Source organism: Ranitomeya variabilis, chromosome 3 (genome assembly GCF_051348905.1).
Source record: "Ranitomeya variabilis isolate aRanVar5 chromosome 3, aRanVar5.hap1, whole genome shotgun sequence".
In the NCBI taxonomy this organism is placed as follows: domain Eukaryota; kingdom Metazoa; phylum Chordata; class Amphibia; order Anura; family Dendrobatidae; genus Ranitomeya; species Ranitomeya variabilis.
This window is the reverse complement of record NC_135234.1, coordinates 220,942,563-220,963,736: the sequence shown is the minus strand read 5'-3', so window position 1 is coordinate 220,963,736 and position 21,174 is coordinate 220,942,563. Positions and strand designations below refer to the sequence as shown.

The following is a 21,174-nucleotide window of genomic DNA, read 5'->3' as shown; positions in this document are numbered from 1 at the left end:
TCAGTAAATAAATTTTGCATTATACATTTATAATATGTTGTTTGGGACATTTTTGCTCCATTTTCTCTTGGCTATATCTATTTGGAGTTGTCTGTTTGACTCGATACCTTTGGATTGTTCTGGGAGAGCTTTTTATTTTTGCTCTCGGCCGCAGTGTATGACAGTGCTTTATGATTATGTTAATAATAGATATCAATATTGTCTACACATTTGGGTATGTATTTATATACAGTAGATGTTGGGGCATAGGCGAAGGGTTACATAGTATGTCTGGCAGGAAAGTGCCCACATATCAGTCCTTTGTGATCAGAACCTGGGTGTTTTTTCAGCTGCCTAGAATGGGAAGTGTGCTTGTAGACATTACTGTTGTTCTGCCCGGCTGTTGGTGGAGGCACATAGGGACAGCTGGCTGAGATATTGCAGTGGGTGACTGCCACCGACAGAGATTCCCACACAGGTCAACAGAGATCGCAGTATGCAAGGGTCTCGTCTAGCCCACACGGGGGAGGGGACGTGTCTGAAACAATGTTTTGACTCTTGTTGGAAAAACAAGTGTCAGGCAGGCAGGGACTGGTACATGATAACACTTGGCCATGGGACAGCTTTGGTGTACTAAGAAGAACCTGAAATAGTCCAGGTGATACTATAGTGTTTATGAGTATTAATATCAAAGTCTCCTGGTTATCATATTTTCTTGAAAAAAAAATAGGACAGCAGACCTATCAATGTAATTATGTCAGTGTTATGGCAAATATAACGTCCACGCACTGAAAATAGAAGAGATCCACAAAAGTCTATTGCAAGTGCCCATAGGCCGGTTTCACATGGACATAATGATGGCTCTATGATGATGCGAGTTTTGGTCATTACCTCTGTTGTTGGGCAAAGGCTTGCAGATGTAATGTGGGCACAGAGATACATCTTTATTACACTCATGCTAATCTGGGTTTACTTTTAAATTAACGCCCACTTGTCATACAGTTGCATTTACAATAATTCAACCCACATGGCAAATCAGCTTGGCAATAAACCAGTCAAGCAAGAGCAATGTAAATAGCTCAGCGCAACTGATATAGTAAGTGCTTTCTCCAAACTCAGAAAATGTCCCTTGTAACAACTACTTCAGGTTTGGAAACATTCAACCTCTTCATGACCAGTGACTGCTTCTTAACAGAGCACCATTTGGCTGTTAGGACCTGCTGCAAACATGATGCCTAGCCAGACACCAGCTTCTGGCGTTCCGGAGGAATGTGAGCACATTGCTCATTGGCAGTGGCCTCCACTTCACCAGTATTCTTGGGTTATAAACGCTACAAAAAATGTACAACACTTATCCAAAATAAAATATACATTTTATAAGAAAGCACAATATATTTCATTCTAGATAAGTGTGGTATATTGTATGGTGTTTATAAATAGTAGATGTCCATACATTAAGTTATGTATAATAATGAGAAATTACGCAGGGTAAAAGTATTGAACACGCTTACTGAAATTTAAAGGGAACCCGTCACATGAAAAAATGCTAAGGGGATTTTTTATTTTATTTCAAATATATATACGGTATATATATATATATATATATATATATATATATATATATATATATATATATAATATTCATTATGTAAACTTGGGGGCAGGTCACTGAGGGATCACTGACCTGTCAGAAGCCATACTGGTGAATACCTAATCAGAGCACGACTTGTAGACCCCCCCCACAGACCACCCCGGAGCTCGAGCATATCAATCATTAACTCAAAACTGAAGATACAAATTAAGCAACAGCCACAAGATGGATTTCATCAACCAAGGTATCATTTTAATCAGTATAACCGTGCCAACCTGACACTGTCTGTAGGTTACTGTGCACAATCCAGCTGACAGGTTCACTTTAAGCAGGTTAATAGCGTTCTGAAGCTGCCCGGCATTTGCACTTAGACCTCTGTTACCTTAAAGAAAGAAACTTTATTTCTCCTGGTACATTCGGGTTTAAGTCAGAGGCAGTGCCATACGGGTTCAGTCATCGCTCTGTGTATAGAGAGCAGTGGCTGTAACTGCGCCCCCAGCACTGACTGACACTGTCTCTAATGATAAATAAGTCAGAGAAGTTTTCTTTGAAGTAATCAGACGAACCTGGAATTTTTGAGGTCTATAGATCGGTGGTATGTTTGTATGAAAAAAATGAAGCATTTGCCGAAAAGAACCCCCTGCTTACAGTGAAACATGGCAGCAGCTCATTGATGCTCTGGGGATGCCTTGTTTCCTCTGGCACTAGAAAAGTCATGCCTTCTGCAAAGCTTAAGCATCATTGGACTTTCCTACAGGACAGTAATCTCAAACATACATCAAAGTCGACCAAGGGTTGGTTTCAAAAGAAGCCTTGAAAGATTATGGAGATGCCATCATAGCAGCCTACTTGAATCCCATAGACTATCTTAGATGAGATTTTGAGGTAAGCAGTTGGGGGATGAATGGGCTAAGACTCTCCAGGAACGCTGCCAGAAGCTGCTGTCTGGCTATGCATCAAGCTTGCATCAGGTCCTAACAGTCACGGGGGTGCTGTAATAAGTGTGAATGGTCCTGAGACTGTAGAGTCAGTAAAAGTGGCATTTCGTGTTGAATTTGGAGAAACCACTTGTTATATTAGTTGTGTTGAGCTTTTTAAATTGTTCTTGTATGATTGGTTTATTGAAAATAGCAGAACATTTTGTACATTTGGTAATAGATTAATAATGCAATGGGGGTTGCATACATTTGATTGCACCTGCCCATCACATTGGGATATATTCCCATGCCAAATACGCTGTGTTGGCGATTACCAATTGGCAAACTGCTCACCTCTTCCTGTGATGTATTGGGGTCTTACTGGGCAGGTCACAGCCTCTACAATTACAGTGTTGCTCAATGGCACTAATAAGGTAAAAGGCCGTAGATAACTATGCTGCAAATGACCTGTTAATAAAAAATAACACGTTTTTCTGCAAATTGCTGCACTTTTCCTCTGCACATTTTGGCCGCACAGCTTTTACAGGTAAAACAAGATGAAAGCAGCTGTTTCACCTGTACAAGCCACAGCCGAAAGTGTACAGCACGGTGGTAATGAATTGGTCACAGAGACCACCATCAAAGTACAAGAGAATATACCCTTACTAGAGGGTGGGTAATTTTACTGACCTTCCCGACATCTGGATTGCTTTCCTTTTTATAGATGTAAGCAGTTAAGTGTGAGTGAATCTTACAGAAGTGCAGATGTTTCTCTGGAGTCTTTCTTTAATGGGTGCATCCCGCTCCAGCAGTCTGAGTGTTTACGAGCTGAGGAAAGCTTCACTTTTCACATCAGCCTATTTCATTAACTTGTAAATCAGTGACCAGGAATATACATATATGTATATTACATGTATATATGTAAGTATTTACACTATTTTTAATAATAATATGCAACCTTTACCATTGACTCTTATATTACCGGTATATTTATTTCAATGGTAGGAACCTTTTCCCAAAACCATGATTCTTTCCAAGAAGAAAAAAAACACAAAATAATCTTTTGTCCTTTATATTTCAGAACAGTTCTTTATAGCCCATATTATAATTGATATAGCACTTCATGAATTATTTTTTGGGCAAAGTCACTAGCGGTATTCTAGGAAAAATGTAATGAAAAAATGTGTTTCTTTTTCCCGGAAAATTTTGCCTTAGCCCCAAATTTTTCAGTTTTACAAGTGGTAATAGGAAAAAATGGACTCCACAGTTTGTTACAGAATTTCTCTCAAAATAAGTGGTGTACAACTCACCCCATTTTGGAAACTAGACCCCTCAGGAAATAAGGGGTGTTGAGCATTTTTAGCTCACATTTATTTCAGAGATGTTTATAACATTAGGGCACAAAAGCAAAAAAATATATATTTTTTTTCAGTAAAATGTTGTTTTTGCCATTTTCCAAATTGTTAATAGGAGAAAAGTGACCCCACAATTTGCTCCGTCATTTCTGCTGAACACTCTGGTACCCAGTATATGGATCCAAATCAATGTTTGTGCATATAGTAGGGCTCTGAAAGAAAAGAAAGAGCTTTTTGATTTTTGGAGCACAAACTTGTCTTGAATAGATTGCAGATGCCATGTTGCATTTACCCAGCTCCCGAGGTGCCAAAAAAACAGAGACCACCAACAAATGACCCCATTTTGAAAAATAACCCCCTCAAGAAATTCATCTAGGGATATGGGTAGCAATTTTAAAGAACTGGTGCACAGATTTTTAGAACATCGGGGCATGAAAACAAAAAGTTTTGCTTCTGGTTTTGCTGGAATAGATTTGGGGCCCCAATTATCAGAACCCCTGAGGTGCGATATCAGCAAAACTCTCAAACAAGTGACCCTATTTGGCAAAACTACAGCACTCAAGTGATCTAGGGATGTAGTGAGTATTTTGAACCCACAGGCGCATCACGTAATTTTATAACATTAGCCTATAGAAATAAAATAATAGATATTTACCACGGATATGTTATTAGCTGCAATTTTTTTAATTTTCACAAAGGGTAACAAGTAAGGCCGGGGTCACACATGCGTGTTTTACGGACGTAAGAGCGCAGAAACTACGTCCGTAAAACTCGCATTACATACGGCACAATTATTCTCAATGGGGCTGCTCCTATCAGCCGTATATTACGGTTCAGTATTATACGGCTTTCTACGGCCGTACAAAATCGCAGCATGCTGCGTTTGTCAGCGTATTGCGCAAAAAAATCGCCAATGAAAGTCTATGGGGGCGAGAAAAATACGGATTCCACACGGACCAGCAGTGTGACTTGCGAAAAATACGCAGCGGTGTTAGTGAAAAGTCGGTAATTCAATTGCCGGCTTTTCATTTCTCCTGCACAAACCCAACAGGATATGAGACATGGTTTACATATAGTAAACCATCTCATATCCCCATTTTTTTTGCATATTCCACACTACTAATGCTAGTAGTGTGTATGTGCAAAATTTCAGCGCTGTAGCTGCTAAAATAAAGGGTTAAATGGCGGAAAAAATTGGCGTGGGCTCCCGCACAATTTTCTCCGCCAGAATGGTAAAGCCAGTGACTGAGGGCAGATATTAATAGCCAGGAGAGGGTCCATGGTTATTGGCCCCCCGTGGCTAAAAACATCTGCCCCCAGCCACCCCAGAAAAGGCACATCTGGAAGATGCGCCTATTCTGGCACTTGGCCACTCTCTTCCCACTCCCTGTAGTGGTGGGATATGGGGTAATGAAGGGTTAATGCCACCTTGCTATTGTAAGGTGACATTGAGCCAGATTAATAATGGAGAGGCGTCAATTATGACACCTATCCATTATTAATCCAATTGTATGAAAGGGTTAAAAAACACACACACATGATTTAAAAGTATTTTAATGAAATAAACACAGCGGTTGTTTTAATAATTTATTGCTCTCTCAATCCATCAGCAACACCCTCGCTTGGCAAAATAATAAACGCACAAGATACATACCTTCTGATGTCCTATCACGTCCAACGAGGTAATCCATCTGAAGGGGTTAACTAATATTACAGGCACGAGCTGCGATAAACCACTCGCTCGTGCCTGTAATCCCCCTGGTGCTGAAAGGAAAGCAGAGTGATCTATACTTACATTGAGTCGCGGTGATGTGCCCCTGCTGGATGTTCTCATGAACTGCAGCCTGGGAACTTTTTCCCACGCTCCAGGTCATATGAGGACATCCACCAGGGGCGCATCACCGCGACTGAAGGAAATGTAGGTCAATGACCTACATTTCATTCATTCGCCGGGGATTACAGGCATGGAGCACACAGCTGCATTTGCAGGGCTCCTGCCTGTAAAATATTTTAACCCCTTCAGATGGATTACCTCGTGGGACGTGACGGTTCAGCTGAGGGTATGTATCTTGTGCGTTTATTATTTTGCCAAGCGAGGGCCTGCAAATGGATTGAGAGAGCAATAAATTATTAAAGCAACCGCTGTGTTTATTTCATTAAAATACTTTTAAATCATGTGTGTGTGTGTTTTTAACCCTTTCATACAATTGGATTAATAATGGATAGGTGTCATAATTGACGCCTCTCCCATTATTAATCTGGCTTAATGTCACCTTACAATAGCAAGGTGGCATTAACCCTTCATTACCCCATATCCCACCGCTACAGGGAGTGGGAAGAGAGTGGCCAAGTGCCAGAATAGGCGCATCTTCCAGATGTGCCTTTTCTGGGGTGGCTGGGGGCAGATGTTTTTAGCCACGGGGGGGCCAATAACCATGGACCCTCTCCTGGCTATTAATATCTGCCCTCAGTCACTGGCTTTACCATTCTGGCGGAGAAAATTGCGCGGGAGCCCACGCCAATTTTTTCCGCCATTTAACCCTTTATTTTAGCAGCTACAGCGCTGAAATTTTGCACATACACACTACTAACATTAGTAGTGTGGAATATGCAAAAAAAATGGGGATATGAGATGGTTTACTGTATGTAAACCATGTCTCATATCCTGTCGGGTTTGTGCAGGAGAAATGAAAAGCCGGCAATTGAATTACCGACTTTTCACAGATATCGCGCTGAATGAAATCTAAATACAGAATATATATGTGTCTCAATGACATATATATATATATATATATATATATATATATATATATATATATATATATATATATATATATATATACAATATATATATATATATATATATACTGTATATATGTTTTAATGAACATTTGAGCACATAAATCCATTAGATGTCGGTTTTGCAAGCCTGCGCAAAAATCTCGCAGTACGGATGCCATACGGATTACATATGGAGGATGCCATGCGCAAAATACGCTGACACACCCTGCCTACGGATCAATATTTTGGGAACATTTCTCCGTATTACGGCCGTAGTACGGACGTATAATACGTGGCGTATTGTCTTACGCCAAGTGTGACCCCAGCCTAAAAGGGACCACACAGTATGTTACCCAATTTATCCCGAGCAGAGTGATACCTCATTTGTCAATGGAAACTACTGTTCGACCACATGGCAGGATTGAGAAGAAAGGTGCTATTTGAACAGAAGAGCTCTCACAAAAGTAACCCGATTTTGCAAATTTCACCCCTTCGATTAATTCATCAATGTGTGCTGTGACTATTTTGGCCCCTCAGGAGTTTTCTAGAAAATGTGAATGGACTTCATGGCACCAGTTGGAAAAAGTACAAAAAGGAACCACCAAACTGATAAGGGGGTTATGATGAAAGTTTTAAATAATTAGCGTACATTTATTGAGTCTTGTGAGGTGACAAATAAGGGGGTCATTATTAATTTGTGCAAGTAGATAAATAGTTCATACAAAAAGTGTGGTCATAAGCTGTTTCATGTAAACCCCTCTTAAAAGACAAGAAGGCACTCCATCCGTGTGGAAAAGGAAAGGTTCAGTCTGCAGACATGATTTCTTTACCATAAGAACTATTAGGGTATGTTTCCACGGTCAGTATTCACTGCTTATGGGACTCTGCGTACAGTTGCAGCGTCCAATCCGCAGCGGCCAGATGTTACAGCATAGTTACAGCATAGTGGAGGGGATTTTATGAAATCCTATCTCCACTATGCATACACGGACGCCTGCGGCTTCCCTGCGTATACGCACATGCGGTGCGTCTTTCTAGACTGCAGCATGTCAATTTATCTTGCGGAGACACTCAGTCTCCGCAATATAAATATCAGAGTCCAATGTATAGGGTGCGGGGATTCCGCACAGTTCAATGAACACATGCGGAATCACCTCGCGTACAAAAGCGCTGCCAATACTGACCGTGGAAACATACCCTAATACTTTTTTTTTAAGCAAATAACAAATGCTTCTGCAAGTGTATAAAGTTGCTTTTAGAAAGGTTGGATCAATAATATCAAAAGGAAAAGATGAGCTCTTTTGGGGAGGACTGGATCATGCATTGTGCATGTGCCCCTTTCCTTTGTCTTTTCCCATCATATAGTACATGTGTCTTTTTTAAACAGCACACATTGTTCCAAATTATTGTGGAAATGCTATTGTTATCTCATTCCCTAAATGTTTGATGCAAATGAGTCAATATAATGTTCATATCATCAATTGTTAGAGAATAAATCTAATTTTATTGGACAAACCTCCCAATGATATTGGGACATTGCCCCTCATAAGTGCAAAGTATGAGATCTGGTTTGGCTAGTTGAGCGGCTTATTATTGGTATCCAAGGGGTAACAGTTTTCAGTTTACTCAGAGACCACTACTGTAGTTGCCACCATAATAGCAGTCTCTGCCTATTCCCTGAAATACACAATTATATTTACATGGAACCTGTCAGTAAGATCAACCTTCACCTCCCACCCCAAGCTGCACATATGGGCTTGCAGATTTTTAAAGTGTAAAATTATTGAAACCTTTATATATTTTTTATATTTATGAAGAATTCCGCATTTTCAATTGTTATGCAGATGAGGTGTGGCAGAGCACTTCCCCAGCCTCCTGGGCTGTTTCTCCACCCAGCACCAGCCTCTTTAGCTCGATTGATAGCTACATGGTGTCCGTTTACATTTCTAAGACCCACATGCCAAAATATCCGGTTTGGGGGAGGGGGGGTTAATCTTACCGATAGATTCCCTTCAATGGCTAATGTAATCTCCAGGCATGTTGGTTAATTGGTTAATAAGATGGGCTGCCTTGGATAACATAGTTTCAGATTTCTCTAGAAGAATGTGCCAGGAGAAAATGCAAAGTGCAGGAGACTGGAAAACATATGTTTTCAGCCTAATTAGAGGGTGGCATTGTTAGTATGAGGGCACCTTGAAACGCTTGTGTGACATAAGAAAAAGTAAAACAACAACAAGTAATGTGACAGTACATAGGCCTCTACCGAACAAGCAGCTGTAAAATACTGCCATCTCCCAGTATATAAGCCCGTACTAATGAATGGGAGTATTCCAGTACAGATATATTCCTCTGCTATACAGACACATAGAGAACTTGGCCCTTCAGTGCCATAAATAACGCCATATAAATTAGGATCTTCCTTTGAAAAAGTTTCACTGGGTGTTGTAGGTCATGGACCTGCTGCTCCTGTAACAGCTTTGCCAGCTATAGATTGCAGGCCCCTTGTTAGCTAAGCAGGTGAAAACTATATATTTTACTCCTGATTTATGCCCCCCTTAGGACAGAGTGAAGCCTTAATCTTTGAAGTCAGAACGTTCCTACTTAAAAGGTCATTCACTTCTGGGCCATAACTCTCTAAAGTCTCTCGGGAGGATCCGGTGCCTTCACTGGCCAGGAGTCCTCTCCTTAAAGGTGTGTGAAGGTTATAACGTCACCGGAGAGTGCAAAAGGTTAACAGATCGCTGGCATTACTTACAGAGCTGTCGGGAGACGGTGGGATTTCAAAACATTTTTTGGCCTTTGGTGAAAAGGGCAAGACCTTATCTAATATGTTTTATTAATATAGATGATCTGTTTTTTTAGGATTATATGTATAACCGATAATATTAAAGTGGCTGTAAAATATACCTGGGAAAAGAGAATCAATTAGCTAAAAACATAATTAGGATCACTATTATCAACCACTGTAAGAAGGGGGCTTTTCTAACAGCCTTTGAAAGCAGAGGGATTGCGTATAGCTATTAATTTCATCCGATTCTGACAGCTTAAATGCTGAATGAATGCAATTGCTATTGTTACGTCCTGTACACATTAATCTCATGGACAGCGTTATACTGCGAAGGTATGTTATTGATGACGTGCTTTGTGTGCGCATTGTATACGCTTGTGAGTATATGTTCGTTACAAGCTTATTAAACATGTCATCTTATGAGAGCCACGTGTTTCCTTCTAGTACAAGAGTTTGCAGCTATTAGTGGAAATGAAGCATTGCTTGGTACACTTTCTCTTGACTTTGTCCAAGAGTAAGCTGATTACAGGGTGTCCATCTATTGAGACCCTCAGCTCCAAACTGTAACCTTCAGTGAAGCCTGGCAACATATGTTTGAGTCCTCTACAGCACAATGACAAAGCATAGGGACCATTATGGTGCTGATCAAAAGCAATGGTCTGTACAAGAAATGCATGGATAGGCTGCCGACAACAAAGATTTCATGGCCCACCTGAACAATCCAATCAGCTTGTTTGATGGCTAATCGGCGGGTTGTTTCCATGAGCCACTGATCGGGAATGAGCCAGTGTAAATGGGCCTTAAAGGAGTTGACCAGGGCTTTGATATTGATGATGTTAAGCTAAGGTCATCAGCATCAGATTGGTAGGGGTCTGACCCCCGACACCCTCATGATCAGTGGTTGCCATATATAAGCACTGTACATGGCAGAACACAGTAGTCCTGTATATTACTTAGTGGATGCTGCAATTTATCTCTTAGGCAAATGAATGGGAAATTAGGTAAAGTTCTCGTCAGCAGCCACTAAGTGATGTACAGGAGCGGTGTGTCCTTCCCTGTCCGTTGCTTACATCCAGTAACCTCCGGAGCAGGAAATGATCTGATACTCACCACCCATCTTCCAGGCCCCCGTGCACAGTAGAACAGTGATATCAGCTGACAGTGTAGTGTGTATGGGGGCCTCCCAACTCTTCCCCAATTATAGATAGAACATGCAGGGGATTCACAGATGTCTGAGTGAGGCCTTAACCGATTGCTTGCTGGCTTTGTCATATCTTAATAGTAAGGCCACAGTCCCACGGTCAGTAGTTGAAATACTGTATGGGTGACTGTGGCCTAGTTCAGAGAAGTGTAGTTTGATCAGACGTTGTTGCTCGCTTGACGTCTGTGCACACTGTCAACAATTACAAGCGTTCTGCAGAAAAATCCGCACAATTGAGACCCAGGCACGTCCTGTTCAGCTTCCGTCTCTTGTAGTGTTTTCCTTTCCTTGTATCACACTAGACAATCAAGATGCGCTGGATGGCATTCACACGTCCCCCGCCAGGCCTAGGTACACAGACATAAAAGAAGCCTCCTCTGACTCATATTTTTTATTGTTCTGGAGGCCAGAAATGCTCAAAGATAATTACGCTGAAATGATGGCTGGTGGGCCTCCACTCCACACAGATGCTGATCATCTGTCTAATATTCCCTGTGGGATGAGGCGTTCAGGAGATCTGTACAGGATCTGCCGCTCCGTTCCATATTTAATCTAGTGATTGCGCTTGCTAATGCCGTTGCTTGTGCTTGCTGCAGGGAAGGGAGGCTTTAACTTATTCTTGTTGTATTTTGCATTGCTGGGAGTGAAGAAACAATTATTATACAAGGGATTTGTAAATGGGATACGCAACAGAACACCTGTTACAAGCAGAAACTGCCGAGAGGGGAAAGGTTTGTCTTCTGCGGCTTTGGCACGGAGTTATGGAGCGAGCTTGTTGCCTACACACTGCAGCATTCCCTTTGTTTGCTGATGTTTGCTTGTATGTAGAATCATTCACCGTATGTAGACGGTGTAAGTGTATTAGGTCACAAGTCACTGTCTGTGTTGTTAACTAATCCTTTGATAAGTGTGATCATGTGTCTGGCTCAATGGAAAATGTGCATAAACACTTTGGAGAAGGTAAAACCGTAATGAGTGGAGCTGAAAGTATAACGTGTAATGGACAGTATACCAACAGTGTAACTGCTACAGGTTTGGGGGGAAATAGAGGACGGGGAATGCATAGCTACCAGCCATGACGTATACTACTTGCTATTTTCTGCTTCTGGTGTCTTGTCTGAAATACTTAAATGGGTTGCCCACATCTTAAACATTAATCCACAGGATATGCCATAAATGTCTGAAAGATGTAGAACCTACTGCTCAAACCACAGGAGTTTTAAAGGGGATTTATCACCAGATTTTTGCTACCTCATCTGAGAGCATCAAAATGTAGGAAACGAGATCCTGAATCCAACAATGTATCACTTAGTCTACTGGGTTCAGCAGTTGTGCTACAAACAGAGTTTTTAGATGTAGCATGTAGCAGAGCTCAGAATGCTAACCCCTCCCACACCACAACATTCTGTGTACATTGTTTATTGACAGTAAGCTGCTTATACGAGGAGGGGGCATGGTCGGCCCAGGGCTCACGCCATCTGTAGTCAAGACAGTGATTATCTCCTGGTGATAAAACATTCATTGTATTGAAACTACACTACACAACCTAATAAATTACACGTCCCTGAAATCAGTGTCTCAGCCTCTTCCTCGTGTTTTACATAGCAAAAACAGATTCCCATTATGAACAGGATTCAATTGCACAGTGTTCTCAATGGAGAAAGTGTGCGCAACAATTTTTTGAAATTCCATACAAATGAATGGGATAAATATGCGCAGCCTCATCATCTCTACTGACAATATCTGGAGACATGGCCCCTTTCTACAGGTCGATGCAGGTCACAGCATAATTCCTCATTTAATACTGGAAATGCAGCTTAAATCCCAAGACATCATTCAGACGTCTTTCTTTTAGCAAGTCTTTCATAGCGATAGTTCTCTTTCTTGTTTTGTAAGTTGCCCTTGTATGTTGCACTGATCTGAACACGAGTGTCTCCCGACATAGGTGATGTTACTCTCATCAGATTAGAGGGGGCATCTATACATCAGTTGTCATTAGAGCTTTAGCTTAGGTGGATATATAAAGTGTTAATCTTTCTGCTCAGCTTTAGATCATTTCGATTTCACAGTAGCAAGAAAGCAGTGACCCTTAGAACTGAAATCTTATTTTACTAGTAAAGGTGGCCATGCGAAGACAATCTCCTATATTTCATGATTATGTGTATGCTAGCATTGGGGAGGGGCGCAGGCCGAGCGCTCTGCCGCTTACTAATCTTACGGAACACAAGAAGTCTAAAAATCATCACTTAGATTTAAGGAGGATGAGTCACCTCTGCTGACATGTCTGTAAATAACGGATTCCCATAAATAACAATACTGGAGCATTCCCTTCTAGGAATCTATGATGTGTCTTTCCACTGTTATGTCTCCTTGAAATGTATGAATAATTAGACAACTGGGTGTTGCCAGTTGGGGGTATCCTCACACTGTCACCCGGTCCAGTCAGTGCCGCCGGTGTCAGATTGTGTAGGTACATGCCCTTTAACCAGCCAGTTGCCAATTTATTCATTCATTTCTAGGAGGAATGGGGCAGTGAAGAGGTCTAAGAAAAGTTGTTCCAGAATTGTTATTTCATGGGAAATGCAAGTACAGTAGATTCTAAAACAGACATGTCAGGAGAGGTGACCAGTCCGCATTAATGGTGATTGTAGTCATGAGTATTGGCTGGATGCAATAAATGTGTATGAACGCTTTCTATATTGCAGACATTATGACAAGCCACATTCTAAATCCTATATATCTGATACTCATATTTTTTCTTTGTCTTTCAGAATCATGTAAAGAAGATTTCAGCTCTTGGAGGCAGTGAAAACCAAAGAGAGCTTGGGTTCCATCTCTCTTCTTTCCCCTAATTCATCACCATGGAACAGCAGAGGTTACAGAGGCGGACAGAGAAATCTCTCCATTTCCACAGTCGGGCAGCTTCCATGGTCTTGCTGGTTTTGGCCATGCTGTCTTTAGAAATTCCTGGTGCTTCCCTTACCAGCACATTTCATGCTGAGCAAAGAGACTGGACTTTTAGTCATCTCACCGTGCACCAGAGCACAGGGGCCGTCTATGTAGGTGCAGTAAATCGCATATATAAGCTGTCAGGAAACTTAACCCTCTTGGTGTCCCACAACACTGGTCCTGGTGAGGATAACAAATCCTGCTACCCTCCGCAGAATGTGCAGCCATGTAGTGAACCGCGTACACTGACCAACAATGTGAACAAGCTGTTAATCATTGACTATTCTGAGAACCGACTGTTGGCTTGTGGTAGTTTGTACCAGGGTGTTTGTAAGCTGCTACGTCTGGATGATCTTTTTATACTGGTAGAACCGTCTCATAAGAAGGAGCACTACCTCTCCAGTGTCAATGAGACTGGTACAATGTATGGAGTGATTGTTCACAGCGAAGGTCGGGACGGCAAACTCTTCATTGGAACTGCAGTCGATGGCAAACAGGATTATTTTCCAACTCTTTCTAGTCGCAAGTTGCCTAGGGATCCAGAATCATCTACCATGTTGGATTATGAGCTCTACAGTGACTTTGTGTCGTCCCTCATCAAGATACCATCTGATACCCTTGCTTTGGTCTCTCATTTTGACATTTTTTACATTTATGGCTTTGCGAGCGGCAACTATGTTTATTTCCTCACTGTACAGCCAGAAACTCCTGAAGGTATCTCTAGTAATTCAGCAAGTGATCTCTTCTACACCTCTCGAATTGTACGCTTATGCAAAAACGATCCTAAATTTCACTCCTATGTTTCCTTGCCTATTGGATGCACAAAGAATGGGGTGGAGTACCGGCTACTGCAAGCTGCCTATCTAACAAAGCCAGGGGCCACATTAGCTAGGTCTCTGAAAATATCAGTGCTGGATGATGTACTTTTTGCAATTTTCTCAAAAGGCCAGAAACAGTACCACAATCCACCTGACGATTCCACACTTTGTGTCTTCCCCATCAAGACTATCAATGCGCTCATTAAGGAAAGACTACAGTCTTGTTATCAGGGAGAAGGAAATCTGGAGCTAAACTGGCTGCTAGGAAAGGATGTCCAGTGCACCAAAGCTGTAAGAGCATTGTCTTGCCTTTCTTTGTAAAATGCAACCACTGTGTATATTGGTCATTTGGTTATGACTGTCAAAGCCTTTGGGTATGAGATCACCTTAATATGCTAATTTGGTGTGGAAACAAGACAGCTGAAAATTTACCAACATATCCAGGCATTTTTATTTGCTACTCCATCACCAAACACCATCTTACCCTTTTCCCAATAATTAGGCAAACTATTATGCTCTCTTTCCACGTTTGGGGTCACTAAAGCTAGAACCACTGAAGTTACACTTTTCAGATGTCTTTTATGTCCATGTGGTCCTGGCCTTTTATGTCCATGTGGTTGTGCCTGGCCTGGGTTGGCCGGTGGTGCACATCCAAATACATTTTTCATTCAGTTAATCATTCTACAGTCTGAATGAATTAGTGTGTGAATCAGGCCACACGTACACAGACAAGATATGGCTAGCCATACCAACTCCTTGCCTTATGTCCTGTTTGAGGCCCTCCCTTCCCGTACGAGCAGCTCTTGTTCTGGCTGATTCAGACAAACCTTGTTACATAAGTAATACTATAGTTCCTTAGGAGAAATGACTCCGAAATCAGCTGTTGGTAAGGTCGGCTAACTTTTCAGTGGCTGCATGTTGGAATGGCTATTCTCTGTTGAGTCTGACAACTCCTTTTAGTATGGTGCCTTAATACAGTAAGTAGTGAGTTGTTTTTACTTACCACTGATTTCATACAATAGCATTGGAAGGTGCGAATCTGATAGAAAACTCCATAAGGCGCCCGATATATCTATCTGTTCAAATCTTACAAAAAGCACCATATTATGTGTATTGGACTCTTTATTCTGTGATCAAAATTACACCCGACATTGGGATTTTATCAATGGATCATGGGCAGCACGGTGGCTCAGTGGTTAGCACTGTTCCTTTGCATCACTGCGGTTCTGGGTTCATATTCCACTAAGGACAACATCTTCAAGGAGTTTTTATGTTCTTCCCCTGTTTGTGTGGGTTTCCTCTGGGTAATCTGGTTTCTTCCTAGACTCCAAATACATACTGATAGGAAATCTAGATTGTGAATTATGAAAATATCTGGAAAGTGCTTCAGAATATGTTGGTGCTATATAATAAACAGATCATCCAGCTCTTTTGTAGGAAATGGTTCCACCAGGGAGGTTTTCCAAAAGCCGGCATGTCACGCAGTCTGCATTGTGTTTCCTTGTCTGCCATCAGTATCTTAAATTCACTAGTTCATGAACTTTGGGAAAGTTATCACTCAGCTCTTCTAAATATGATAATCACATTAAGCAGTTTAATGAAACCACAAGAATGTTAGCTTAAAGTCTCTGCGGCCAGCCGGGAGAGCTCAGCCCGGGCATTGCTGTCATCTAACCCGTTCGTTCGGTCAGTCAAGTAGTTTGTATTGTTCTGCTCAAATGACATGTTGTAAAGCAGTATGAAGTATTTACTTACCACTGCTGATGTGTTAAATGGGTAACAAACTGCTAAAACATAAATTAGCTATGAGAATCGATGCCACTTTTAAAAAGGGTTGACATGTCAATAGAGAAATGCTCCAACAAAGTGACTAAAAACTAGAAGCAAGACTTAGCGCCACCGTTCCTCTAAGACTCCTCTCTCCACATTCCCTTGGTCTCTAATTCCTGGTCATTCTCCGGAAACGTCTGACAATCACTATCCACAAAAGCGGCTCTCTTGTGGCAACAGCTGCTCACTTAGCCACTGAGTTTCTTAGTGGCATTTCCAGTGTGTCGAGAGGGCAGGAGATTCTAGGTCCATTAGATTTTTCTTGCCCTTAGCCTTTTTCAATCCCTTAACCCCGGAGCTTTTTTCGTTTTTTCATTTTTCGCTCCCCTTCTTCTCATAACTTTTTTATTTTTCCATCAATATGGCCATGTGTGGGTTTATTTTTTGCGGGACGAGTTGTACTTTTGAACAATACCATTGGTTTCAGCATGTCGTGTAACAGAAAACGGGGAAAAAATTCCAAGTGCAATGAAATTGCAAAAAAAGTGCAATCCCACACTAGTTTTTTGTTTGGCTTTTTTGATAGGTTCACTAAATGCTAAAACTAACCTGCCATTATGATTTTCCAAGCCATTATGAGTTCATAGACACCAAATATGTCCAGGTTATTTTTTATCTAAGTGGTGAAAAAAAATCCAAACTTTGCTAAAAAAAAAAAAAAATTGCACAATTTTCCGATACCTGTAGCGTCTCCATTTTTCATAATCTGGGGTCAGGTGACGGCCTTTTTTTTTGTGTGCCGAGCTGGCGTTTTTAATGATACTACTTTTGTGCAGATACGTTTTTTTGATCGCCCGTTATTGCATTTTAATGCAATGTTGCGGCAACCAAAAAAACGTAATTTTGGTGTTTTGATTTTTTTCTCGCTACGCTGTGTAGTGATCAGGTTAATCCTAGATAGATCGGGAGATTCTGAACGCAGTGATACCAAATATGTGTAGGTTTGATTTTTTTTTTATTGTTTTGATTGGGACGAAAGGGGGGTGATTTGAACTTTTATATTTTTTATATTTTTAAACACATTTTTTATTTTTTTTTGCCATGCTTCAATAGCCTCCATAGGAGGCTAGAACCATGCACTACTCGATCGCCTCTGCAACATAGAGGTGATGCACAGATCACCTCTATGTAGCAGAAATGCAGCATTGCTTTGAGCGCCGTCCACAAGGTGGCGCTCAAAGCAATTGGCCATCAACAACCTTAGAGGTCTCAAGGAGACCTCAGGTTGTTATGGCAATGCACCGCTGATCCCCTATCATGTGACGGGGGTCAGCGGTGCGAGCGTTTCCGGCTGCGTGGCCGGCGGCGCTTGTTAAATGCCGCTGATATTTAACTAGTAAGGCTACTTTCTCATTTCCGTCTTTCTGCTACCGTCACAATACGTCGATTTTTGAAAATGCAGGATCCTGCATTTTCCCATAGACTTGTATTAGCGACGTATGTACTCATGTTTTGTCTGCCGTGCACTGGATCCAGCTAAATGTGACGGCCCGTCTTTTGCAAAAAACGTTCAAGGGAACGTTTTTCTGTATGTTGTATCCGGTGTTTCCGGCTGCGCATGCCCGGCAGGAAATCTCGCTTCCTCTCTCTTTCCTCCCCGGGGCTTTAGACTGGACAGCGACCCGTTGAAAAACTGCGTCCGCTGCTCACGATTTACACTATTTCACAAACGTCCGTCGATACGTCGCGCCAACGCTTTGTGACGGCCGACTACCGACTTAAATTTGAAAGTAGCCTTAATGGGCGCCGGCAGATCACGATTCCTCTCGCGCCCATTGCGCGCACATGTCAGCTGTTGAAAATATTAGGCAATTGCATAAATGAAAGCTTCTTAGCACAGTCATTTTGTCAGAAGTATGGTTCCCCTCCGTTGCCCTGGAATGTTCTTCTGCAAAGAGCGCCCAATCACCTTTTTGGCACCAGCGACTTTTAGAGACAGCATGGATCCAGCTGCAATGTGTTAACAGCAGCTGCTGCGTTTTTAGAATTTGCAATTAATGGAGAAAGGCTGATAATTTGGAAACGGTTAAACTTGAATATTTTTGTCTGCTTAGTTTAACATAGTAAATTAGTACATTTTGGGCACTTTATTTAGAGACAGATGGAGGTTTATGCTGGTGTAGACTATTTAATAAATTTTTTTAAAGAATATTTTTAAGCTAGCAAATGAATTTCTAGGTTCGATACAGGAAAGATATATATATATATATATATATATATATATATATATATATATATATATATACAGTTAGGTCCATATATATTTGGACAGAGACAACATTCTTCTAATTTTGGTTATAGACATTACCACAATGAATTTTAAACAAAACAATTCAGATGCAGTTGAAGTTCAGACTTTCAGCTTTCATTTGAGGGTATCCACATTAAAATTGGATAAAGGGTTTAGGAGTTTCAACTCCTTAACATGTGCCTCCCTGTTTTTAAAGGGACCAAAAGTATTTGGACAGATTAAATAATTTTAAATAAAATGTTCATTTCTAGTACTTGGTTGAAAACCCTTTGTTGGCAATGACTGCCTGAAGTCTTGAACTCATGGACATCACCAGACGCTGTGTTTCCTCCTTTTTGCTCTGCCAGGCCTTCACTGCGGTGGTTTTCAGTTGCTGTTTGTTTGTGGGCCTTTCTGTTTGAAGTTTAGTCTTTAACAAGTGAAATGCATGCTCAATTGGGTTGAGACCAGGTGACTGACTTGGCCATTCAAGAATATTCCACTTCTTTGCTTTAATAAACTCCTGGGTTGCTTTAGCTTTATGTTTTGAGTCGTTGTCCATCTGTAGTATGAAATGACGACCAATCAGTTTGGCTACATTTGGCTGGATCTGAGCACACAGTGTGGGTCTGAATACCTCAGAATTCATTCGGCTGCTTCTGTCCTGTGTGACATCATCAATAAACACTAGTGACCCAGTGCCACTGGCAGCCATGCATGCCCAAGCCATCACACTGCCTCCGCCGTGTTTTACAGATGATGTGGTATGCTTTGGATCATGAGCTGCACCACGCCTTCGCCATACTTTTCTCTTTCCATCATTCTGGTAGAGGTTGATCTTGGTTCATCTGTCCAAAGAATGTTCTTCCAGAACTGTGCTGGCTTTTTTAGTTGTTTTTTTTAGCAAAGTCCAGTCTAGCCTTTTTATTCTTGATGCTTATGAGTGGCTTGCACCGTGCAGTGAACCCTCTGTATTTACTTTCATGCAGTTTTCTCTTTATAGTAGATTTGGATATTGATACGCCGACCTCCTGGAGAGTGTTGTTCACTTGGTTGGCTGTTGTGAAGAAGTTTCTCTTCACCATGGAGATTATTCTGCGATCATCCCCCACTGTTGTCTTACATGGGCGCTCAGGTCTTTTTGCATTGATGAGTTCACCAGTGCTTTCTTTCTTTCTCAGGATGTACCAAACTGTTGATTTTGCTACTCCTAATATTGTAGCAGTTTCTCGGATGTTTTTTTTTTCTGTTTTCGCAGCTTAAGGATGGCTTGTTTCACCTGCATGGAGAGCTCCTTTGACCACATGTTTACTTCACAGCAAAACCTTCCAAATGCAAGCACCACACCTCAAATCAACTCCAGGCCTTTTATCTGCTTAATTTAGAACGACATAACGAAGGGATTGCCCACACCTGTCCATGAAATAGCCTTGGAGTCAATTGTCCAATTACTTTTGGTCCCTTTAAAAACAGGGTGGCACTTGTTAAGGAGCTGAAACTCCTAATCCCTTCATCCAATTTTAATGTGGATACCCTCAAATGAAAGCTGAAAGTCTGAACTTCAACTGCATCTGAATTGTTTTGCTTAAAATTCATTGTGGTAATGTCTATAACCAAAATTAGAAAAATGTCGTCTCTGTCCAAATATATATGGACCTAACTGTATATATATCTTGGTACGGTGTTAGCCCCTGGATAGAAAAATATGTAGAATTGAGAATCCTCCGTGGTTGATACCTTTTAATGGCTAGCTCAGTTAGTCATTAAAAGGTATCAACCACTGAGGACTCTCAATTCTACATATTTTTCTAGGTACGATATTCTCTTTCCATAATTCTCTTGTAATTCCTTTTACCTAACTGTGGAGGAATACAAAAACAAATCTCAATTATAGGGGAACAAAATATGTATAAATGTGTCTGTGGAGTAAATTGTCAGGTTTTATCTATGGTTCTCCTAGAAAACACTGTGGCTTGTCCATAAGCACTATAAAAAATGAGAGGGTGACTCTATAGTATCAGAAATAGTTTCCTAAGGTTGATGTGAACATTAGTCTTAAGATTATTATTTATGCTTGCTCAAAAGTTTACATATCCCAGCAGTATTTTTGCTTTCTTGGCCTCTTTTCAGAGAATATGAATGATAACATTGAAACTTTTTTTCATGGTTAGTGGTTGTGTGAAGCCATTTATTGTCAAACTACTGTGTTTTCTCTTTTTAAATCATAATGACAACTCAAAACATCAAAATGACCCTGATCAAAAGTTCACATACCCCATTTCTTAATACCGTGTATTGCCCCCTCTAACATCAGTGACAGCTTGAAGTCTTTTGTGGTAGTTGTGGATGAGGTTATTTATTTTCTCAGATGGCTGCCCCCTCTTCTTGGCAAAAAGACTCCAGTTCCTGTAAATTCCTGGGCTGTCTAGCATGAACTGCGTTTTTGAGATCTTTCCAGAGTGGCTCAATGATATTGAGGTCCGGAGACTGTGATGGCCATTCCAGAACCTTCACTTTGTTCTGCTGTAGCCAATGACAAGTTAAATTGGCCTTGTGTTTTGGTTCGTTGTTGTATGTTGGAACTTCCATGTACATCCCATGTGCAGCTTATGGGCTGATGATTGCAAATTTGCCTCCAGTATTTGCTGATAATGTGCTGCATTCATTTTTCCTTCAACTTTGAGCTACAAAGGCACAGGAAATTTGGTCACACATTCCCAAAACATCAGCGATTC

The 21,174-nt window shown here is 41.1% G+C and overlaps 1 protein-coding gene across 2 annotated transcripts in view; it reads left to right on the top strand.

Annotated features, from left to right (window-relative positions):
• PLXNA2 (plexin A2) overlaps nucleotides 1-21,174 on the top strand; it is a 343,686-nt gene that overhangs the window by 41,071 nt on the left and 281,441 nt on the right. For both annotated transcript variants that reach the window (XM_077295198.1, XM_077295199.1), the window contains exon 2: nucleotides 13,384-14,670. In XM_077295198.1, the coding sequence (XP_077151313.1) occupies nucleotides 13,474-14,670 (1,197 nt within the window). In that variant the 5' untranslated portion in view covers nucleotides 13,384-13,473. The remainder of the gene's footprint in view (nucleotides 1-13,383; nucleotides 14,671-21,174) is intronic.